General features: G+C 44.5%; 1 protein-coding gene across 1 annotated transcript in view; it reads left to right on the top strand.

Annotated features, from left to right (window-relative positions):
• fras1 (Fraser extracellular matrix complex subunit 1) overlaps positions 1–25,296 on the top strand; it is a 310,089-nt gene that overhangs the window by 271,122 nt on the left and 13,671 nt on the right. Inside the window, exons 47-59 of the mRNA XM_026186630.2 lie at positions 3,038–3,162; positions 4,108–4,248; positions 5,140–5,367; positions 8,018–8,131; positions 11,804–11,954; positions 14,459–14,618; positions 14,714–14,882; positions 15,430–15,676; positions 15,806–16,150; positions 18,095–18,255; positions 24,470–24,617; positions 24,708–24,913; positions 25,003–25,159. Of these exons, the coding sequence (XP_026042415.2) occupies positions 3,038–3,162; positions 4,108–4,248; positions 5,140–5,367; positions 8,018–8,131; positions 11,804–11,954; positions 14,459–14,618; positions 14,714–14,882; positions 15,430–15,676; positions 15,806–16,150; positions 18,095–18,255; positions 24,470–24,617; positions 24,708–24,913; positions 25,003–25,159 (2,352 nt within the window). The remainder of the gene's footprint in view (positions 1–3,037; positions 3,163–4,107; positions 4,249–5,139; positions 5,368–8,017; positions 8,132–11,803; positions 11,955–14,458; positions 14,619–14,713; positions 14,883–15,429; positions 15,677–15,805; positions 16,151–18,094; positions 18,256–24,469; positions 24,618–24,707; positions 24,914–25,002; positions 25,160–25,296) is intronic.

Genomic DNA, 25,296 nt, shown 5'->3' with positions numbered 1-25,296 from the left:
TATATTTTATTTATATTTGTCTCTGTATTTATATATGTGTGTGTGTGTGTGTGTGTGTGTGTGTGTGTGTGTGTGTATATATATATATATATATATAACAATTCTGTAACTGTAACTTCGGTCGTTGCTGTGCTTTTTGGAAGTCGAATTTCCCAGAGGAACCCACCCGAGGGATTAATAAAGTTCTATCTTATCTTATCTTAAGTTAATACCTTCGCAGCGAGGTCACCTGCAGCACGAGAAATCCATTTTCATGTTATGTAATGTACCTCCGTACAATGACAGTCTGTAATGAAGTGCCTGATTTAAAATGTAACATCACCTATCGGTGAAACGAGCTTAGATTTTAGGACTCACATGCTTTCATTTCTAGTCTTTGAAACTTGTTTCTACCCATCTAGTGTTAATTCCTTCTGGGATACAAGTTATGTATATTATGCACACACACACAAACACACATGCAGCTATTGCCCATTTCTTGTTTTTATACTAAAGATGAATTATTGTTGAATAAAGACATTTTTCAAACACATGTAAAATGTGGCCAATTGTGTTTATCGTTCCCCCCCCATCTCCCCCCAGATGATGGAGGGAATGGAAAAGGAGGTGGTGGGGGGGTGAAAAGAAGAGGGTAAAGGGAGTGTAGACGGGGCAAAAAGAGAGGGATAAGAGAGGGGAAAAAGAAGGCAAAAGAGAGAGGAGAGAAACCCCCAACAATCCCCTCTGAGCAAGCACCAGGCGACAGTGGATAGGAAAAACTCCTTTTAAAATGAAAGAAAGCTAAAGGAGAAACTTATGGCAGAACCAGGCTCAGGAGGGGGCAGTCAACTGCCGGGACTGGTCGGGGGGGTGAGGGTGAAAAAAGGATGAAGAAGGGAGGGGAGAGGAGTGGTGAAAATTAAGATGGAATAGAGGTGGAAGAAAACGAGGTTACATCAGGTGAGGAGCAGCAGTGTCCCTCCTCCAGAACCAGTGGAGGCGTTTTCCCTTCTTTTTCAGACACTGTTGCACGAGCAGTGTTTTCTGCTCGTTGAGGGTTTTCAGCTCATCGACTGTTTCTGCGTTTTCTTTCTCAAGTTTGTTGCATCGTTTCACCATGTTTTCTAATTCTTCTTGTTTTCCTTCAAGCTTGTCTTTCAGTTCTTTAACTGTTGCCTTCTCCATTCGCTTTGCTTTGTGCATATCTGTATTTCTCTGTTCTGCTTTCTTGTGCATGTCTTCTAAATGCTGGTTTCTCTTCTGGATTTCTTGAAGTCTACGCTGCAGGTCTTCGTGTGTTTTCTGTTGTTTTTGCGCCTGGATTTCAGTGTTTTTGTACTTCAAATTGTTGGAAAGTTTCTCAAGTTCTGTGTTGTTTCTCAGCATTTCATTGATGCGATGCTGCATCTCTGAGCAGTTTTTTCTTTTCTCCTTCCAGTACAGTTGTTTTGTACTTCGTTTCATTGTACAATTCTTGGAGTGTTTTTCTTCTGGAGAATAAGTTTTTCTTCTTCCTGTTGTATTTTCTGTTGGTCTTTTTCTTGAAGCAACTCTTTATTTCTGTGCACTGTTTTATCGAGCTTTATTTGGAGCAATCTGTGTTTTTCCTCCATCTCTTCAAGCTTGGAGTCCTTTTGTTTCTGTTTCATTTCCATTTGCTTCTTGTCTCAAAGCAACTGTTGATTTTTGTGCAGAGTTTTCTTATGCTTTACCTGCAGTGCTTTGCATTTTTCCTCCATGCCTTGGAGTTTGCTCTGCATGTCTCTCTGCTCTATGGGCTGTTGTTTCTTGTCTTGGTGGATTTCTTTAATTTTTTTCCAGAGCTTCATCAAGCTTTTCTTGGAGCTCCTGATTCTTTTTGTCTTGGAGAGCCCATTCTTTCTCCTTTCACCTTCTTTTTCTTGAAGCTGGTAGGATCATTTTTCTAATTCAGCGCTCTTTCTCTCATTTTCTTGCGCCTGATTTGTATCAGCTACCAGTTAACTGGAAGCTGATACAAATCAGGATTTAAAACCATTTTTTGTTTGTTTGTTTTTCTGTTTGACTCCTTGTTTTATTTAATATCGCAATTTATGTGATAATATTATGGGTTTGTTAAACTGTCCAATGTGAAAATGTTGGAAAATGAAATATCACAGCTGGAAATCAATGAAAATGGAAATTCAGAAGAAGTTCTGTCCTTTTCTTTATTAATGCACATCATAGATAACTATGTAATGTGTCTGTTGCACACTTTGTATGTCAGGAATAACCATAAATGCGTTCTTACGAATGGCTGCATCAGGTCTTTGCATCCACAATAAGCGAGGATAACAGAACTCCTGGGAAGTTCTTGTTTTTAAGACAGTCACCTTTAGTTTCATGCTGAGTGATGCTGGATTGTTGCAGACAAACCTGATTATGTTTCTCACTGGGTTTTAATCTGCAGAGGCAACACAGAGTAAAGAGAAGCATTATTATTTCAGTTTGACTTCAGTCTCAGTTTAGTTTTATCCCCATGTAAATTTGATAAGAGCCAAATTGAGGAAACAAACTCAGTGTGTGGTCAGAAAATGCCACGGTGGCTTTCAAACACATGTCACAACAAAATATGAAGGATGAGACATCACATGGAAACATAACGGAAACAGACGCGGAAGAATTCATCTCTGAAGTTTCTCACTTTATTGAACTGGCATTTGCCCGAGACCACCAGAACTGGTGGAATGGACACCAGAATGAACACAAAGAAAATCAAAGGTAGACAAAAATCAGTCAGGAGGGATCAGGAGAGAGCAACGGTCTGCCAAGCCAGTCCCTGTTCCAGAGTTTTGTAGTTTTGCACCTGCTGTTGCTTTAATATTAAACTAACGAGGTTGAAATAGACTCACAGTGGTTTCTGCTTCTTAATTGGACAGATTTAAGTATAACCAACTTTGTGTTATGCTGTGATCATCAAGCATAACCTATTTTTTTAGCAGTGTAAAACCATCTCATACCAAAATATGAAAGATGAAATAACAAACATAATGGACGTTTTTGGGCTTAACGACTACTTTTCTCTCTTTTGTCTCTTTAGGCACCAGGATCAGCACCTTCACACAGGCTGACCTGGCATCACGCAGCATCCAGTACGTCCACAGCAGTGAAGAAGAGAAACATGCTGACCAGTTCTCCTTCACTGTGTCCGACGGGACAAATGAGGTGAATGGCAGAAGATTTTTACGATACCTGGTAGCTTAACACATTTTGAAATTCATTCATGAAGGAGGTCTTGATGCAGATATCTACTGACTACAACAGAAGCTCTGAAATGTTATATGTTCTTCCTAAAGACAAATAACTTTGTTCCCGGTTTGGCCAAGAAATAAGTCAGCAGTCCTTGTGTGTCCAAAGAGGGACCTTTAAGCTCAAGTGCAGGGAACAACCTTAAATGGTGCAGAAAACAAGCTGTTGGCAGGAATTAAGAAAGAAAACCAGAAAGAGAAATGTTTTCTGATCACTTAAAAGCTTAGCTTAATTAAAAAACCTTAACGATGCCATAAAATTGAAAGATATGAAAGAAATCTAAAAATCTAACAAACTCTAAAGCTTTTATAACAGCAAGAAAGTGGCAGCTTCCTGTCCCGGGTCACCTCATGCATAAATCTGCCTCGCTAATCCGAACTAATGAGGATCACAAGGACTCGAGCAAACATGTGAAAAAGGTCATTTGGCCTTCACGCCTGGCTGACTGCAATGTGTGGAAGCTTTGTGGCCACTGTGCTAGTTGATGAAATTGTGTAGCCCTTTTGTACTTTTGCTAACTCTGAGAAGCCTGACAACTGAGAACTACTGCATATTTATAATCAAGTGTTTTGCTTTAAGATTAGAGGGGGGGGTATTTTAATGATACCAAAGCAGAATATTGTTCTGTCCCTGCGAGGAGATGGGATTACTTGAGGGCATGCCAATTCTGTATTAATGCAGTTTGTGGTATTTGGGTTATGCCATCTGGGGTTAAACTTTTTCATCATAGTGAGACTTTTCTATTTGCTGAATTGTTGAGAAAGTTTTCGGTGGAAAGTAGGACGTTGATGACAGGATGTATTTTTGGTTACGCATGTGTGTAACAGTTTCATCATCTTATTATTTGTTCTTTGTCATCAGGTTGCCCAGACTTTCTACATCACCATCAAGCCTGTGGACGACTCCCTGCCTCTTCTTCAGGTCCCTGGCATGAGGGTGCAGGAGGGTGTAAGAAAGACCATCACTGAGTTTGAGCTGAAAGCCACCGATGCGGACACAGAGGTAACACACTGGCTACATACGTTTTCTGCAAGTCTTTCACAGCTTTAATTACAGTATATGTGTGACATCATGATAAGAATCAGGTGTCACCTTCTGGAGAAGGAACGATGACAGAGATGCTTTGAGCACTTCAGAAGATCTTAAAGGAAAACAAAACAAAAAACTTTTCAAATGTGTAACTGAGGTCAAAATAAAGCATTCGAGGACTGATTTCTGCAGCATGCACACTCATGCTTCTGCTTTAATTAAGGCTAAACGAAGGCAAATGTTGCTCTCCATCCTCTGCTGCATATATTGTTAATATATAACTCATATATTGAGTTAATAGTAAGTATAAAATTTATATGAAGTAATTTCAATGAGCTCTTTTGCCTTTTTCCTTCTTTAAGCATCTGATTCGCTTTATGAGCTGCACAATATAAACAGATAATATCTTTGAAGCTTGGTATGATTCGCGAACTAATTGGCATCATGTTTGGAATGATATCAAAGCAGTACAGTTACCAGTTTAGAAAATCTGAATATTTATTTTGAGATCATTACCTAAGCTGGCTAAACTAAGCAGCCGGTTTAAGGGATAATCCAACACTGTTAATCCCATAAATCTGTAATTCTCAGTAAAAACTTGAAGATTTATTTTCTACTGCTTCACTGTAGAATTTTAGAGAATAACACCCGAAAGTGATGTTAAAGTCCGGCACTAGATAGATATTTTGAAGCTGATTCCTGAATTTGAGTTCTCACTATTTTGCATGCTTGGCTGTTTGTTGGTTGTGCAGAACAAACACGGCTCCTTATGTAGCTTCATCCTAGGGAGACATTGCAGACGATATCACTGAGCCGTCCTTCCTTTCCCTGCATTTTTCCTCCTATAACACGACCTTCCTCCAGGCGGAGTCCGTCATCTTCAGCGTCGTCCAGGCTCCTCGACATGGCACCATCGAGCGCACCATCAACGGCCAACACTACCGACAGACCAGCAGCTTCACCATGGACGACATCTACCAGAACCGCATCAGCTACAACCACGACGGCTCCAACTCGCTCAAAGACCGCTTCACCTTCACCGTGACCGACAGCACCAACCTGCTCTTCATGGTGGAGGACGACGGAAAAGAGGTGTGTGTGTGTGAGTGTATCAGTGTGTGTATAAAAGGCACCTTCTGGAGTTTTATTACAGTGGGATGATTGAAATGGCAGAGTGAGGGCATGTCTGCGAGAGTGTGCCTGCTCTGACCTTTTGTGAATTTGTGGGTGTATTCATGTGCTTCTGTCTTTGTGAGGACAGAAGCTGGGGGCTTTTGCAAAGGGCGGACACCTCCGGAAACACAGTGAAAATATTTTTGCAAAGGACATGTTTGGAAGGACAGGCTATTTCTGTAGCATGGAAGGAGCAGCTTTATGTTTGCAGCTCATTTCATCTGAATAATATTTAGAGTCCTACAGAGCGGAGACACACAAAGTTTTGTGTTATTAAATGTGCGTATTTAATTATCTGCTGCCCTGAAAACTCACATAGATTCAGTGAAGGGCCACACAATGGACAGTTTACCTAAAACACGAAAAAGTGCTGTGCTGCAACACACAGGAAATCTTTGGTCCGTATGGATGTGTCACAATCTGTCACTACCTGTGCCACCCGAATGGATTGCAGGTACAGCGTAATGCTACCAGCAGTGACACTGGAAAAAAGCAGATCTAAAATCCTGTTACTGTCATTTGCACTGAAGCAGGTGAAATAGATAAACAGTGGTTTATGTTTCCTAAATGGAAACAGTAACAATTCTGAAGTAAAACCTCAAATTCGGAGCAAGCCTCTAGTGGACATCAGAGGAACTACATTTTAGCGCTTCTCTATTCTTTAGCTGAGGAGTTGCCACTTGGGCAAACAAAAGTGCAGCACACTATGTTGTCTCTAGAAATGTATTAACCCGTCGCCACTATCGAGGATTGTAAGATGGGTCCGTGAGGAGGGGCTTATTCCACGCATGTTTGCCCTGGATGCACTTTGACATCCTTGCGAGTGTTTTGTTTTCACAGCTAGACCAGAAACCATCACACAAAGGTCCCTACAACTACAGAAGGACGAATGTGTGTGCAGTGGTAATGTCAGCTTTATGGTTATGAGCAAGACTCAGGGTGAATTGACTCCTCTGCTTGTCAGTTTTCCCCCCTCAGCTCCACCACCTGTCATTACTAATAGCCCATATGATTAAACTGAATGACAGCGTGTAGGTATTGACATCCCCGATCGCAAACACACACTTCCCAGCCTTGGGTTTATTATCTTTCCATCACCTGGGGACATTTGGCTCGACAGCCACGCGTGCTCTGTAGCTCAGTAGATGCTTCGTGGCATTATCTCTGCTGTCGTTTCGGTTTCATTCCCACTGGAGCTGCTGTGTTATTAAATAATGTATGAGTTGCTATAAACTGTGTGGACAAGCTCAGCCTTCAAATGGCACGTGTCAAAGTTGGCCTTATTAGCCTCTCTTGTGGTGATTAGTTGCTCCCTCATGCACCTCAGACAGCAGGCGGTAACTGTGCATACTGGAGTAACTTATCTGATTCAGCCTGCCATCGCTGTTGGAAGCGGCTGAATCAATAAAGTAAAACCCAGCAGAACCTTTAAATGGTTCCTAACAACATTTTGAGCTTTCAAAACTTTGTTCAATGAGAATGACTTCAAGTGGAACCTACAGTGAAGTCTGTGCATGTCTCTAGCACAGCTTTTTGCAACCTGATATTGCATAAAGAAGAACAATTTACTCCAAAGTCTGAAGGCGTATTTTAATAGCTGGGTGTCTAAGTTTAGTGTTTTTGTGCTTTCTTTGAGCTTAAACACTTATTTAATATGTTTAAGTTTGTGTTCCTGAGCTCCAGCGTCTCCCTGTCTGTGCTCCGTCTCGTTCATGTGCTTCTGTCTTCTGTGCTTCACTGTCTGCGATCATGCTCGAGCTCGTCTCCAGAGTCAATTATCTTCTGTTTGTTTCCTGCTTCATTTTAAAGGTCAAGGATGCCTTTGAGTAGTCACTTTTTCTTAGAAAGGTTTTTAACTGAGTGAAGCGAAGTAAGCGCGTGGCAGCCATAATAAGAGCTGGTCGAATTGTCTAAATACTGAGAAAAGATGATTCAACTCACCTTCATTATCTCCTTTGGCAGGAGAAGATCCCATAATTGACAGTGATGCACCATTCGACCATCATTTAAAGCAATCAATACACAAAACTGACAAAAAGCGCTGATCATATAATTATGTTAATTATGTGTGTTTTTCCGTTTCCATAATCTGTTGATATATTTAGAATTTTCAGCCTGTTAAACTCACAGCTGAACTCTGAACATCACACTGCTGTAATAAACTCTGTTCATGTCGAGTTGTGTGAAGAATTACTGTAAGCGCTCTAATTCCAGATTATGAGGGTATTATGGTAATTAATCAAAGTACATTTGAGGTTTTCTATAGTTCAGTTTGTATTGGTCATGTCTGTTGTATTGCCAGACACGAGTATTATCATTAATTAAGTTTTACTTTGGATCAGCTGGGATGAGCGATACATGCAGGGGATTTTGTTTTAGTTGAGTAGAAATCCTGAACAAGGAGGAGCTCAGAAGTTTCACTGGATCAGTCGCCAGCAGGAAAACACAAGAAAGTTAGACACGCTGTCCTTTTAACACTGTAGTTTTTACTACTTGTTAAAATTCACTTAAACCATGTTTGCGGTCTTTAAAAATTGTTTTTAATTTCTTTCATTTTTGGGTTTTCCAGATAGTGACAGCCGCTCCCCAGAAGTTCAAGATAGATATCCTGCCAGTTGATGATGGAACGCCGTTAATTTTCACCAACCTGGGACTGCAGTGGCTGGAGTACATGGATAACAAGGTACGATAACGATGCAGGGACACATTTTTATTTTTCCATCTGATCATGAGTAAAATGAATGTGGGGTTTGATTAAAAGAGAACAGATCCATAAAAATGTCGAATGTCAAGGTCAAGCTCATCTTCTCGGGCACGTTCAACTGTCCAATGTAATCTCTTAGAGAGAAGAAATGATTGAACAAAAATGCCACAAACCTGCTATTACGTTACCAGTAAGACTGATGTTTACATCCATAGCATCAGTGGCAGACTGGTCTGCTTTGTGGCTGGAGATGATGAAGTAAATGACCTCCCTCAGACAATAAGCACACGCAGTTTCACTTGCATTCTATTACATATGCACACCAGAGGAGAGACAACCATATGCATGACGGGCAAAAACAAGGCTTGAGACTACATGTTCATATGATCCATAAAGTTTCAAAAATTAAGTTTAAGGATGTTAAAGATGTCTGTAATGTTTTGACACACTGAAGAGATCCAGTGCACGTGTCAGAGGTGAGAGTAGAGGAAGACATCGATTCCAGGGAGTAATGTGGGAGAAACCGCAGCCCCGAGGTGTGCAAGAACAAAAGGTCTTTAATTCATTAAACTTTTTACCCCCCCAGCTGTAAAAAGCCGATACGGCACGCAGGCAGTTGGCATGGATGCCCAGATTTGTGAATACGATGACTTGAAGATGAACCAGTTTTGGGTTTTCAAATTGATACCATAGATACCTCTAGTACTATTCAGGCAAAAATCAGTGACCTTGATCTCAAGGTCAAGGTCTGACGCCGAGTCTTGTGACTCGAGACTGCATCACAGTGTGTGGTGTGGAATAACAAATTTAGCTTGACTATCTGAGCGTGGCTGCTGCTGCTACTAACCAGCAAACCGAAATGCAGCATGTAGCGGTGCACTGATTGAGGGGACACTGACCCCTGTGTAAAAAAACTGGCACACACCAAAACAAATTTGGACAGCAGAAGTCGCTGATGTGTGCTGTAGCTTCTGACTGAAGTGAGGAGATGGACAGAAATAGCCAAAGATTTAGATTTCAGGTAGTGGGCATTTGCTATTGTACACACTACATGCACAAAACCTGGTGTCCTTCCCATATTTATTAAATCCAGGTCCCACAGTGGTGATAATAAATTCTGCAGAAATCCAAGTTAGTAGGCATTTAGGAAACAAATCTAATTAAACTATTTGTGATGTTTAATAGCCGTAAAGTGAGAACAGCGGACACTGAAGAGAACTTTTTCTAATTTATTACCTTTAATTGGACACCAGCAGAGGACGGAGACATCAGGATAATTCAGATGTGTTTAAATGAGCTGCATGTTTGCTCAGCAGAACTCTCTCTGAGCAAATTATGTTTTAAAAAGTGCCAGCACACCCTGCTCTGCCTGAATATTCTCCAGCAGAGTAAATGTGTCTGTGTGAAGTGCGAAGGAGAAGCTCCATCACTGTTTGTTCTGAAATTAGCCCCTCCACCTCCACCTGCTGGCTTGCACACCTCATCGCAATGCAGCGCACAGGTTTGTTTGGTAGGCACTGTAAATATGTCACATCGTTCATTTATTCTCAGCCTTTGCTGTGTTTGCGCTGCAGGTAATTAAGTCCTGGGTGTTTTATCACTGAGCCAAATTATCATACTGTTACACTCCAGTATCTTCTCCTGAGTGCTGGAGGGGAAAGCAAAACCTGACCATTACCAATTGATCATATAGGCAGGAGACCTTTGGTCAAAGAAAATTATTCCATCTGAACTCATTAATATTTGGAGGTGCAGCTGTGTTCTGGGATATCCTAGACTTCCATGTGCAAACATGGATCGCCTAAGGTTGAGAAAGGAGCAAGAAGGTGGTCCCATGATAGTGCAGTTTTTGTTATGGCCTGCAGGGGGAGGCAATTTCAAAACAATTTCTTACTGAGTTTCATTTAATACAGGGGTGTCGAACTCCAGGCCTCGAGGGCCGGTGTCCTGCAGGTTTTAGACATCACCTTGGGTCAACACACCTGAATCAAATGATTAGTTCATTAGCAAGTTTCTGGAGAACTTCAAGACATGTTGAGGAGGTCATTTATCCATTTAAATCAGCTGTGTTGGATCAAGGAAACATCTAAAACCTGTAGGACACCGGCCCTCGAGGCCTGGAGTTCAACACCTGTGATTTAATACAACACGATGTTTCGGTTGCTAATTGTGGTCCTCTTTAGTCATTTAGGTGAAGCGGGGCATGCATTACAGCATCGTTGCCCTGCCTCTAACATAGGAGCGTGCAATCAAAATGTGGAAAGTGTTCAGAGTTATAAATATCTCACTTTTGATTCAAAGATGATTTTCAAAGCAAACTGTGAAGCTGTGTGCAGGAAGGAGCACCAGCAGCTCTCGTGTTTAAGAAGGCTTTCTTGTTTCCACATTGATAAAACCATGATGGTTTTATTTCTTCGTGCTTTTATTGAATCTGTTTTGTCCTTTTAGTTGTTGTGGTTTGGATAGTTATCTGAAAAGAGCAGAAACTCTGTGGTCTAACAGGTTGACTGATGAACCACAGCTGAAGTTCCCTGTCCACCAGACAGTTGCAGCGGTTGGCTGGTTTCATTTTTCTTTACACAGTGAGATTTGTTTTTCTTCCTCCCAGACAAAGGCTTCTGGTCCCAAACTGTAAAACGACAAGGTTTAAAAAGTCACTTTTGTGGATTACATGATGGCCAAAATTAGTATAAATTTTTGTTGTCAGTATTTTTTGCTCTGCTTTTTTGTTTTCTGTTGTTTCTTCAATTCACGAGACCAAATCTACCTACGGTTAAAAATAAAATAACCTGAACCTGAAAATGTTCAAATCAAGGATTTCCAGAACTGTAGTTCCCAACCCAGCATCCACGTAGAAGTTACTGGCAAATCTAAAAAGAAGGTTGGTTGCAAAGTAGTTTGCAGAAGAAACGGCTTAAAAAAAAACACAGCTGAACTTTGTTTGTTGGATACATTGAAACGTATTTGTAATAATCATAAATGAAACATCTTTAAAATATACGAGACACACCAAAAAACTTTTTAAGCCATCACATCACCTTCTGTGGTGATGTTCCAGATGTGCATGCTGGTGGTTTTAAACTTTGGAAAACTTGTAAAGACGACGTAGAGATCAGTCTAAAGTCCTTCATCCAACTAAGAGTCAAATAACAACAGTTTGGATGCTAATCTGTACTTAAGTGGGGAGATCAGTGTGTACAATAGCATTTCCCAATAATTTATCCAAACTCACTGGAACAATTAGCGAGTTTATAACCCACATAAACCAGATGCTGTCCATTAACAGAATAGAAAAGTTAACTACTTTGCCCTTCAGAGGAGGGGCTCTTCAAAATTTTGTTGGCTGAATGTCAATGTTGAGATCAGATACAGAAGCAAACACGTTTTTTAGTTGGTGTTGTGATGTTGGATATGCTGATTTCTGTTTTTTGAGCCAGTAGTGAAGCGACGCTTCTTAACAGCGGTATTTTTGCTATGATAGCTACATCAGGGAAGCTCAAATTGAAAAGAAAAGCTTCCTGCTCAGCTGAATCACAGTGTGACATTGTGAATGAAATCCCCAGTAATGAATTCTTGCACTGTGAGATGATTTCTGTGCAGTGAAAACTGAAAAACAGGAAATTTGAGTCAATCCTGTCTGATGTCTGTCAGGCCACCAATCTGATCACCAAGAAGGAGCTGCTGACCATGGACCCGGACACAGATGATGGACAGCTGGTTTATGAGATCACCACAGAGCCAAAGCACGGCTTCCTGGAGAGCAAGCTGAAACCTGGGAACCCCATTACCACATTCACACAAGGTACCGAAGCTCTCTCTGTTGCCTTTATATTTACAGCAGTAACAGTTTAACTTATTAGACAACCCATCCCTCTTAACTTCTCCTCCTCAGGCAGCTTCGATCCTTGTCCAAAGAAAGACTCAGTTCATCAAATTTATCCAGAGAGTCTGTATTTAAAGTGGTGACACTTTTGCAACTCTCTGTGGCATGTTGGAACCAATCAGGGCCAAATCCTGATTGGTCCAGAAGCTGATATCCACACGATTGTGCTTATCCACTAAAGTGTTCTCAAATATATTTATATCAAAGAAAATTTCCATCAGCTCAACACAGGTTGAGCAAAAGAGTGGGTGCAGTTTTGCTTTTCCCCTCCTTCTGTGAGCTTTGATGTTTTTTTACTTTTCCTGCTTCAAATATTCATAAAAAATTAGGATAATTTTCCTTTTTTGTGTCATACTGAATACTAATAAACCATGTACTACATGTGCATTTTAAAAACTCACATCAATGGGCTGATGGTGTACGATATTAAAAGGAAATGAAGGCTACTTTTTGATATGCAGGATGGTTATCTTATCAGGTTAGTGTGGGATCACCGCAGTCATAGTTGGGATATACTGTGTAAAGCTGCAGTTAGTGCCAGTTTACGTTTCCAAATCAAACCCTTATGACTCTTTAAAATGAAGCCATGGCTTTCTGACTCCCTTCAAGTTCAATCTTTTTTCTCTTCTGAGATAGTTTCATTTGAAGGACTTTTTAATGCCTGAGGATTAGCTATGCCTCAGAGCAGTTGGGACTCACATATTGGAAACCCGCTGCTCCTGGGCTTTCCTTCTAAACTCCCTCAACGGATGACATAAACCACAAAGACTTCTCTATCAGTGTATAGAGAGCCACCTGTTTCCTTCACTGCACCAGTTCAGTGTTGCATCGGTGCCCTCTTCTGTTCATCCCGCATCCTTCGTGCCGCTGCAGAGAAAACTCGGTGCCTGTTGGAAGGTAGAGGAGGGGAAAACAAAAGACTCCGTCACATTTTGTCTTCACAGTGAGAAGGAGGGACAAAAGCTTGACCCCACATTCTTCGCTCTGATCATTTCTCCGCTGAACGACACCACCTATCTGCTGTATTTCCCGTTGCACACGTTTACTCAGCTAATTTGCAGTTTAAATCAGCAGTGCTCTCATTATGAGCCTGCTTATGTTCACCTCAAGGCTGCAGACGAGGATCAGTGTCAGCCTGCTGTTGTAAAATGTTGATCCTCCAGGCTGCAGAGAGCAAGTATAAACAGCCACTTTGATGTGTCGCATGCTCAATTTGAAGCTTGTAAACATCATTTTCTTAATGATAATAAATTTCCAATAAGTGAAATAACCCTTAGCCTGAGCACGAGAGATGGAGGCAATATGAATAAATAAAACAGATGAGATTTCTAGTAATCAACATCATCCCGACTGTGAGCATTTGCTCCCATATTCTGCCAAATGCTTGTACGCAATCTAAAAATTATGTTTGAGATATTACTATTCTGGATATTAATGCATAATTTAGTACTGTCTTCATCTCTGTGGTGTTTATGCTGAGCTTCCTGAAGGTCATTTGGCCAATTTTGAAGCAGCTGGGCTCACATCTAAGTGTTTCCCTTTCTACAACCTTCTGTGGAAGGTGTAAATGAGCAGAAACCCAGAGCCAATAATAACTTTCACATTCATTTCCAGGCTATTTTATTTCTCCAAGTACTGTGAATTGGCCCAAGGCTGCAAATTATGGAAGTGATATTTTCCAAGAAATGCCTTCTTTGCAAAAGATTTTCACTATTAAGATTCAATCAGTCTTTTTTGGGTGTCCCCCTCCTCACAGTAAATTTGTGTGCAAGCATAAAAATCAGCACTAATTGTCTTTAAAGACCATCGTGTGAATTTGGCTCTCCTGCTGATTTAAAAACCTGCTGCAGTGCTTTGTGACATTTCTGGCATATTTAAAACATTATTTTCAGCACATTTTGAACCCGTGTGGTCGTTTTTGACTGACTCCCATCAGACCTGATCTGAGTCAGTTCACTTCTTAGTAATGGTATTTTATTAAAATTGAGTCTGAATGGCTAAAATAATTATGTTCATCTCCTTCTGAGGCAGCGTTGAGCTCAACTTCAGGGTGAGGCTCTAAGACATTCAGCGGGATCTCACCTGGGTATCTTTCCTTTAGAGATTATCAGTGCACACCTAACTTAAAGGAAATTATAAGCAAGACCCAGAAACCAGAGAGCTTATACTTTATGTCTCATCTGGCCTGAGATCTCCTTGGGATCCTCTGGAGGATCAGAAAAGCATTGCTGGGTGGAAGAAAACATGACGGTAACAAAGTAAGAAATCGAGCCAAACGGCTACTGAAACATGAAGTGATTGAAACATAAAAAACAATTGGTAGACATGAATGAACTGATGAAGAAGCATTAATAGAAGCACTAATACTAAAAACCCCAAACAGAGAAATAAATTTAGACTAATGTGGCTGTTTTTCTTTGTAGCCGATATCAATCTGGGTCTGATCCGGTACGTGCTTCATCAGGAGAACGTCCAGGAAACCATGGACAACTTCAAGTTCCTGGTCAAAGACAGCAAACCAAATGTGGTCAGTGACAATGTCTTCCACATCCAGTGGTCCCTCATCAGCTTTGAGCACAAAAGGTCTGCACCATTTCAAAGAAATATACATATTTTATAAAGATTATCCGTTGGACACCCACCCTTTTACCTTCCTACTTCTTCTATTGGCACCACAGCTACAATGTGAGTGAGAAGGCCGGCATAGTGGCGGTGACCGTGAAGCGAACCGGTAATCTCAACCAGTACGCCATCGTGCTCTGCCGCACTGAACAGGGCAGCGCCACCTCCACGAGCAGCGTCGGATCCAGACCTGGACAGCAGGACTACGTGGAATATGCTGGGCAGGTAGAAACTCGATATTCCACGTTTAAAAAATGAACATTTCTCTTTTAATTGATTTTATTTCTCTCCTGTGAGTTTGTGTTCTTCATTTAGTCTGGAAACCAGTAAATGCTGCTAAAATCTTATTTATCTTTGTAACAACAAAATAATCCAAGGTTAGGTCTTACTTTCCTGTTCATGAACTTGTGGACCACAGCATCAAGCATAAAAACAGATCCACGGCTTCGAGCAGTTTTTGACCTTAACATCTTGGGAGTAACGTGAACCTGGAATCTTTTTGCATTTTCATCAGTTTTAAGTGGAGTACAACAGGAACGTAATGTTTGTACTACAAACATCCTATTTCAGAGGAAGAAAATCAGTGGTCCTAATATGGAACCCTGAGGTACTCCTTTGTGTACATGGAGGTTTGAGGAGGAAAAAGATTCAGTAAAGTGGGCACACTTTTGCTTTACTTGACATTCAGTGACGTGTATCATCTATAACTAGCCTATGTTAAGTTAAGGTTTTGTAATCACTTCTTTAATGCCTCCTTCTCATTGTTTTCCAGGTGCAGTTTGATGAGCGTGAGGACACAAAGGTGTGCACTATAGTCATTAACGACGACAAGGTGTTTGAGGGGATCGAGAGCTTCCATGTGGAGCTCAGCATGCCCGTGTACGCGCTGCTGGGTGGAAACACGCGCGCTGTCGTCAACATCAACGACACAGAAGACGAACCCACTTTGCAGTTTGACAAGAAGATTTACCATGTCAATGAAAGCTCAGGCTTAATCCATGCTCCCATTGAAAGGAAAGGTACACACTGCAGAGGAGTTTCTAACATTTCATGTTCCACGAATTTTCTCATAATTTCTTTCTTTTCATTTTCACTTTAGTTCCTGCACACACTGTGTGACCTTGTTGTCTCTCTTCATTTCTGCTCAGGTGATACCTCCAGCACAGTCTCTGCTCTCTGCTACACCGTAGCCAAGTCAGCACAGGGCAGCAGCCTCCACGCTCTGGAGTCCGGCTCTGACTACAAGAGCCGCGGCATGACCACCGACAACCGAGTGATCTTCGGTCCTGGAGTCAGCATGTCCACCTGTGATGTTAAGCTCATCGATGACAGCGAGTACGAACTGTCCGAGGAGTTCGAGCTGGTGCTTTCAGACACCTCCGATAACGCACGCATGGGCGACGTGTCGGTGGCCAAGGTCATTATTGATGGACCCAACGATGCATCGACTGTTTCTCTTGGAAACGCCACGTTTACTTTCAGCGAAGATGCTGGTATGAGCCTTTTTCGTGCATCCACCAGCGTAATGTCTTTATGAATTCATATTTCTTATTGCGTAATTAAATTAAATTTAAGTAAAAAAAATTAAATGTTTCAAACGGCTAATAGCTTCCTATAAAAAACTAGTGCACTGGTAGCTAGCACTTCACAACAATCATTAGCAATGAATGATAGATTAGTAGTTAATTAAACTTTAGTTACACATATTTATTATTAGCATTCTAACTAGTAGTAATCATTTTTTTTGACTGTATAAATGATCTATAAACAAACATTAATGTTAGTATGATAGATATTTTAAGAGTGTAAGAGTTGGCACTTGGGTTGGCATAAAACCTGTGAACCCACTCACTGCGTAGTTTCACTTTCATCACAAATGATAACAAATAAAAAACCCAACTAGGCTTCAAGGAAACTTAAAGAAGTCCAGACGCTTTTCTTTCCAAGCCCCTTAGACTACGATGACCTGGATGACTGAGAACCTTCACAGACAAACTTTTATCACGTGTGAATGTTGGAGATGATCACTGCTCCACTCTCCAGAAACACTGAGAGGTTATGCAGCCAAAATAGATGCTATTGCCCGAGTTGAAAATTAAGCAAATAAATATAAAGTACAGGTGTAACTAGTTAAAAACAGCACAAAGCCAAAGTACATTTAAAACAACACAGTCAAGGTACAGTCTAAATAATACAGACTGACAGAGTGGCATGGCAGCTCAAAGCAGCTCTGAATAATAAGCTCTGCTTTGCTGCTCATTTTAAGCTGGTGGTGTGATTGATGGTGCGGCTTGATTGAAGCAGGGATTGGTGTACCAGAACAATCAAGCACAGTGACAGTCTGGGAGCTGGGAGCTGGAGGAGATGGCAGAAAGCGGAAGTAGAAGCTCCAGTCCTGGACAGGGCCTAAACAGGCTACGAAACACAAGCAGATATAAAATAGAAGAGAGAAGACCACTTTAGGATCATGTTAGGACTTAGGTGGAAAACTGGTGTCACTGGTTTCACTGGTAATCCATCTGCATATCCTGGCAGCAGCTTTAAATGAAGCCTTTGAAACCTTAATCAAACAACAATAACGTCTAAGGTCATCGTTAAGAAATACATAATGTAAAAATGTTATATGGAATGTCATCAGAACATAATTTTTATCATCAGTACGTCATGAATAATTTATAAAATAATTATTTGATACACATTTATTACCATATATTATAATATTAGGTGTTTGTACACATGACAGTATTTACAATGATTTAATATTTTAAAAAATTACATAATTTATAAGTAATGGTTATATTTTCTTTATTACTTTTTTATATGAGTTGTTTGAAGTGATGCCTATTCTTATAGCTCTCCATTAGGAATTTAGGGCATTTCCAATAGTTGTTAGAAAGTAGTCTTTGTATGGGAGGTTTCATAATGGATACATTTAATGATATTAGTGTAACCAGTTTACGTGCATCATGTTTTGTGGAAACATTTCTCATCGTCAGTTAGATCACTGCACTCTGTGATATTTTACTTGTTTCATTTATTTAGGAACATTGGACGTGTTTTGGAGCATGACACAGAATAGATTGTTTCCTCTCTTATAATTAGCATCACTGACAGCTACACTGCGCCTCATCTTTCTGCTGAACTTCTTCCACTTCTTTCTTTTTCTCCTTCTTCTCGCTGGCGTAGCTTTGATCTTTGATACAAAGGTATCTTCCCCACAGTGTTGAACAGACAGTATCATTAGTTGCAGCTAAAAGAAGCTGCGAGATTCAGTTTCTGTGTCACTTTGTTCTTAGATCAGGATTTAAATTACTTTCTATGTAAAGATCAAAACAACTTTGTAAATTAGTTATTAATATCTTATAACCCCTCAAAAACACAGCAACTTCCCACATTTCACATTTTTTTACCTTGCATTTCACTTTTCCCTCTCTCAGGCACAATTGAAATACCAGTGCTGCGTCATGGCAGCGACCTGTCCTCGCTGACCTCTGTGTGGTGCGCCACCCGACCTTCAGACCCTCCGTCAGCCAGCCCCGGGGTCGACTACATTCCCAGCTCCAAGAAAGTGGAATTCAAACCTGGAAAAACTGACGAGGTGAGGACAGACTTCTCACCTACAGTCGAATTCTATAGTTTATATTTTAAGAATGAAACAGTTATGTTGTTTCTCTTGTTCTACATGTTCTGTGTGATGGGTGATTAAAAAAAACGATTAGTTATGTCTATAACTTCTGTTCCCTGAAGGAGAGGAACGAGGTACAACACATAAGTATGGGATATCACGCCCTCGCGTGTCCTGGCTGAAGAAACCTTTATTCACGCCTTTACGGCAGATGACGTGTGATGACACGCGCAAGGCCCCGCCCGCACATATAGCCGCTGCCATCACCGTCATCCCTCAGTTCGATAGCCGCTCTTCACCGAGCCAACTGCTCAGTGGGGCCACCCTGTGTTGTACCTCGTTCCTCTCCTTCAGGGAACAGAAGTTATAGACATAACTAATCGTTCCCTTTCAGTCGATTCACTCGGTACAACACATAAGTATGGGACCTATATACACGCCCCGCAGAGCAGCCACCGAACCGGAACGGGACCACCACATCCTTAGTGAGTGGTAGACCCAGCAGAAAGGACAGCATGAGCCACCGAAGGGGCTGTAACGTCCAACCGATAAAACCGCACAAAAGTGTGCGGCGACGCCCAATTAGCCGCTGCACAAATATCAGCCACAGGCACCCCTCTAAAAAGAGCCCATGAGGTCGCCATCCCCCTGGTGGAATGAGCTCCCACCCCGTGGGGCAACGCAAAACCTCCGGTGCTGTATGCCAGCGAGATAGCTTCCACAATCCAGTGGGACAGCCTCTGTCTGGACAGAGCTCTACCTCTATTCGGATTAGCGAAGCAGACAAACAACTGGTCACACAAACGCACATCCCGAGTGCGCTCAATGTAGGTGCGTAGCGCACGCACCGGACAAAGAGAATGCACCCTCCTCTGCTCCTCAGATTCAAAAGGAGGGGAGCAAAAGCTCAGCAACTCAAACTCCATTGAACTATAAGATGCAGGCATGACCTTGGGAAGATAGGCGGCATTCGGACGCAATACGACCTTGCGGCCATCAGGAGAAAACTGTGTGCAGGCAGGATGCACAGACAGCGCATGAAGGTCCCCCACTCGCTTCGCCGAGGCCAAAGCGAGAAGTAATGCGGTCTTATACGAAAGAAGTTTCATATCTACCGACTCAACGGGTTCAAACGGAGGGCCACAAAGGGCCTCCAGCACCAAAGACAAGTCCCAAGCCGGGACACTGGACTTAAGCACGGGCCTCAGCCGGCGAACCCCTTTCAGAAAACGCACGGCGAGGGGATGCGCACCTGGTGTCACCCCGTCAAAACCGATATGACAAGCAGATATAGCCGCTAAATAAACCTTGATCGTTGAAAACGAAAGGCCTTTATCCAACAGCTCCTGCAGGAATGTCAAAACATCCACAATAGAGCACTGAAATGGGAGAGTGTGGCGGTCCTGGCACCATCGCTCGAAGGCTCGCCATTTGTAAGCGTACAAGCCTCTAGTAGACGAGGCCCTGGCGCTCTGAATCGTCGCTACCACACTAGGTGGCAGACCCTTAGCAACCAAGTTTAACCTCTCAGCAGGTAAGCATGAAGGTGCCACAGATCCGGGCGCGGATGAAACACTTCCCCCCCCGCCTGAGAGAGGAGATCCCTGCGGAGAGGAAGCTGCCAAGGACTTGCTGCAAGCAGGCTGATTATTTCTGCATACCACGACTTCGCGGGCCACCAAGGGGCCACCAGGATCAGAGAGAGGGAATGCCGACGCACCCTCTCCAGAATTGGAGATATCATTTCCACTGGGGGAAATGCATACAGGAGCACGTCTGGCCATTGGTGCGCTAGCGCGTCCAAGCCCAAGGGTGCATCGTGGTCGATTATGGAGAAGTACAGGGGGCAGTGAGCATTCACCCTGGAAGCAAAAAGATCTATTTGCGCCTCGCCAAATAGATCCCAAATCTGAGCCACTATTGAAGGGTGTAACCTCCATTCTCTCACCAGAGGACCCCCCCTGGAGAGAAGGTCCGGCCCCAGGTTCAGGTGGCCCGGGACATGGGTGGCTCTTAGAGTCAGAAAATGAACACTGCACCATAACAGCAGAGAGCGAGACAGCTGCAACAGGGGAAGAGAGCGTGTTCCTCCCTGCCTGTTTATATAAGACACCACTGTTGAATTGTCCGTCCTGACTAAGACATGCTGGCCCTGCAGGACTGGACGGAAACGCTTTAGAGCTAAGAACACTGCCAACAGCTCTAAGTGGTTGATGTGCAGCTGGCGCTGAGCCGCGGACCAGATCCCTCTCACTGACGCACCCTCGCACAGCGCTCCCCACCCACTTAGGGAAGCATCTGTGGACACCACCTTGCGAAACAACACCCTCCCAATCCGAGAGCCCTGGTGCAGTAGCCCGGGCTCCCTCCAAGGACGGAGAGCTAGCATGCAAGACGCAGTTACCGGCAGCCTCCTCCGGAGGTGACGCGAAGCACACAAACGGTGAGAGAGAGTCCAGCGTTGAAACGCTCTCATTTTCAACAGCCCAAGCGGCACTACGGCGATCATAGATGCCATCATGCCCAACAAGCGCAATATCGTCTGGAAACGCAGTCTGCGTCCCAGCTGAAATTGAGCGAGGCAGCGATGAAACGCGGCCACTCTGTGCTCTGACAACCGTGCGCGGCTGGAAAGAGAGCATATTTCCAGACCGAGAAAAGCGATCTGTTGACCTGGGATTAGCGAGCTCTTCTGAAAGTTCACAGAGAACCCCAGTGTCTGAATGTGTGACAGAACCCGCGACAGCTGCGTCTCCGCCTGTTCTCTGGAGCAAGCCACGAGAGCCCAGTCGTCCAGGTAGGCCAAGATGCGGATGCCCCTCTTCCTGAGGGGCGCTAGCGCTGCCTCGGCACATTTCGTAAAGGTGCGGGGAGCGAGCGACAGCCCGAACGGCAGCACTAGGTATTCGTAGGCTACGCCCTCGAACGCAAACCTCAGAAACTGCCTGCGTTTCGGGTGTATAGCGACATGAAAATAAGCATCTGTTAGATCGATTGTCGCAAACCAATCTCCCGGGCCGACTGCACTCAGGAGCTGTCTGAGTGTTAGCATCCTGAACCTGTACGTTCGCAGGTACGTGTTCAAGACTCGCAGGTCGAGGATGGGACGAAGCCCTCCCCCTTTCTTCGGAATGACAAAATAACGGCTGTACCAACCTTTGTCCATCTCCGAAGCGGGGACCACCCGTATTGCTCTCTTCTGTAATAGCGCCTGTATTTCCTCTCTGAGTACCAAGGCTGCCTCGGGGTTGACAATCGTGTTCACGACTCTTTGGAAACGAGGCGGCTTGACCCGGAACTGCAACCGGTAACCCATGGCAACGGTTTGCAGCACCCACGGAGAGGGGGCGCAAGCGCGCCACTGAGGGAAGTGAGCAGCCAGCCGGCTGGCCTGCAGCACTGACGGCGGGGCGCCGTCGCCCCCCAGTGTGTCTGCAGGGGACTGCATCCCCTGCCTGACCTGGCTCATTTCGCCTGCAGGTTGAGCATTTGAGATTGTTTGAGAGTAAACAACACTCTTTATTGATTGCAACATGGGAACATGTACATTTATACATTTTGTTGGGTGCACCTTTTCCGGGGCATAACAATGAAAAACAGCGGGAACACTCGATGTGGTCGCTTGAACATTCAACACATCTGAACCGTGTGCAGGGGTTATGTGCTTGGGAGACCGCGATAGGGAAGTGCAGCGCCTTCTGGGGCTGACGACCTGAACAGAACTTAAGCGGCACCTCTTGTGCGGCAACAGAGGGGTAAGAGCAGCGTCTCCCTGCGTCTCCCGGCCTTTGCCCCAGGCCGACTGGCGTGGAGCTCGGGCCGGAGTACGTGCTCTCGCCGGCGGCCCTCCCACTCCAGCAGTGGGCGCCGGTCTCTTGCCAGCTGTCAGAGGAGCGGCGGGCCTGTGAGAGCTAGCAGTGGGCTTGGGCTGGCGTCTGGGGATGATGTCGCGCAGAGCTTCCGTCTGCTTCTTCCTCAGATCGAATCTAGCCTGAATGGCTTCAAGTGAATGTCCGAATAACCCAGCCGCAGACGCTGGTGCGTCCAGATACACAGCTCTGTCTCTATCAGGGACGTCGGAGAGGGTCAGCCACAGGTGCCTCTGCGCCACCACTGTCGAAGCCATCCCTCTGCCCAGGGAGAGCGCTGCACAGCGAGACGCACGGAGGATGTAATCCGTGGTGACTCTAACCTCGTTAAGAAGAGGTGACAGCGGGCTGTCCTCCGGAACCAGCGATCCAAGCTCCGCCAGGCACATTGCTTGGTACGTCTGGAGCATGGTGACGGAGCTCATGGCTCGAGCGGTGCCGGCCTGAGCCCGATAAATCTTCTCCAGCTGCGAGGCCGAGAATCTGCAGTGCTTGGACGGCAGAGTTGCGGGGCCACCGACACCATGGTTATGGGACGGGGCCAGATAAGCAGCCAGAGACGGCTCCATAGGGGGTGGGTTAGCTAAACCAGCTCCCTCGGCGCCGTCCAATTCCATGTACTGTCCATAGCCGGGCACAGTGACGCGGGTAGACAGAGGTTTGTCCCATGACGCTGTTAGCTCGCAGAGAAAGTCTGGGAACATGGGGAGGCAGTTTTTGGCCGTTGCGGGCTCCGGTGGAAGGAAAAAACCCGCAAACCGCGACGGCTTCCGAGCTGGTGGAGGAGAGGGCCAGTCCACCTGCAGCTTCTCAGCGGCACGGCGAAACAGGGAGAAAAGAGAGGTGTCATCGTGGCCGACCGGCGCAGCAGCGGCGGCATATTGGGTCGACAATGAGCTCTCCTGCTCATCCTCCGACAAACCATGGATGTCCAGGCCGATGTCCAGCACGTCATCGTCTTCCTGGGGAGCGCTGGCGGGCTTCAACCCAGGCTGAAGCCCGTCAGCGCTCCTGCATGGTTCCGGTCCGTCATCGGCTAACCCGTCAACGTATTCCATGTGGTCAGCCCAGCTAATCGCGGGGACATCGACCTGAAAATTTTCGTCTTCGGACTCGGACGAAGCCGGGGCTCCAGACTCGGAAAGAAGAGGGTCATGCCGTGCGACAGCCGAGCGTCCCAGCACTCTTTCCACAAACGTCACCCGTCTTTCCAGGGTCGAGCGTCGGAGCTGGCGACAAAACGCACAAGCTTCGGGCTCCGTCAACGCTCTCCTAGCGTGGACGATCCCCAGGCAGACAGGGCAGGCATCGTGCTGGTCGCTGTCGTGCAAAGAGAAACCACATCCCTGAGGACAGGGGCGAACAGAAGATTTCTGCTTTGCTCGCTTCGGTTTGGAGTCCATTCCCAAAACGCAAAGCGAAACGCTGCACAAGAAAAACTTGAAAATAGCGCTCCGCGGGCAGCCTACGCACCAGCTGGGCGGTGGAGGCTAACACCAACAGGGGCAGTTAAGCTAGGTTCAAGTTGGCAGACAACGGAGCTAACTAGCAGTAGCTAGCTAGCCCAACTCAGCAGAGGTGTTCTCAGCGAGGTGAAGAGCGTAAGAACTGAGGGATGACGGTGATGGCAGCGGCTATATGTGCGGGCGGGGCCTTGCGCGTGTCATCACACGTCATCTGCCGTAAAGGCGTGAATAAAGGTTTCTTCAGCCAGGACACGCGAGGGCGTGATATCCCATACTTATGTGTTGTACCGAGTGAATCGACTGAAAGGGAACATCCATCATCCTTTTTTTTAATGCACCCTCACACTGCAGTCAGTTAACTTCAGGTAGGTCAACTTTTGTCCAACTTTAGGAGTGGCAATGATTTTGCTACAACAGTGAAAATAGCACGGAGACCCCAGCACAGATGTCACAGTTATGTTATCGTCCCAAACAAAAACACTTGAGCCAGCTGTGCAATGGGCTATCAGATAATTGATAAACAGGATGGAGGACAGTCGGGGATGCTGGGTTAAAAAAGCAGCTTGTAGACTGTGAGCAGATAAAGCAGCTTGAACTGGATACGCTGTATGAAGTTTTGCCTCTGGGATGCGTAGAACGGTGTCAGCACTTGTACACAGCTGGATCTGAGTTAATTCTTCAACACTGACATCTTTACGTACAGTAGATGAACATTTTTTTATAACATCATCAGCCGAGCTCACCAAGTTTCTACTGCAGCTACCAGGAAGGTGTTTTTATTCCTCGATAAATAACAGATTCACCCGTATAACCCTTGCAAATCATTTAATCTGACCTCCCTTTTTTAAACAGACGTGCAGTTTAACCATCATGGATGACATCCAGAACCCGTCCATTGAGGGGTCTGAGTCCTTCGTGGTGTTCCTCAGTTCTCCTCAGGGTGCTGTCCTCCAAGAGCCCTATGAAGCCAACGTCATCATCGCGGACACGTTCCAGGACAGTACGTCCTCACAGAACAATCGCAGGCTTTAATACACATGTGTCATGTCAAACACCCTTCATTGATCAGATGTTGGTCGCTCTCTCTCAGTTCCTAACATGCAGTTTGAGAAGAGCTCCTACACCGCGAAGGAGAAGGATAACCTTCTCCACATCCCCATCATCCGGACCGGCGACCTCTCCTTCAAGTCATCGGTGCGCTGTTTCACCCGGACCATGTCCGCCATGGTGATGGACGACTTTGAGGAGAGAAGGAATGCAGATGAGTCGCGCATCACTTTCCTCAAAGGAGAGAAGGTAAAATGTTGAGTCAAAATGTGACCTGATGTTTGTGTCCTTGTTCTCAGACTCTGCTCATCAGGGTGCTTCGATTGTGCATTTTCCAGGTGAAAAACTGCACAGTTCACATCATTGACGACTCAGTGTTCGAGCTTGAGGAGGAGTTTCAGGTGCATCTCGGTACACCGCTCAGTGACCACTGGAGCGGCGCCATGGTGGGAGCCAATGATATTGTCACTGTAACCATCACCAATGATGAAGATGGTAAGCAGGCGCTTGATCGCCATGTGATTCACATTAAACAGGATTTACTGATATGCTGTCAGAGAATAATGATAGGTTTTATATCATAAAAAGAGCTACATATATACATTTTACATCCTTTATCTGATACTAACATG

Source organism: Astatotilapia calliptera, chromosome 12 (assembly GCF_964374335.1).
Source record: "Astatotilapia calliptera chromosome 12, fAstCal68.1, whole genome shotgun sequence".
In the NCBI taxonomy this organism is placed as follows: Eukaryota; Metazoa; Chordata; class Actinopteri; order Cichliformes; family Cichlidae; genus Astatotilapia; species Astatotilapia calliptera.
This window is presented reverse-complemented; position numbering and strand designations above follow the sequence as displayed.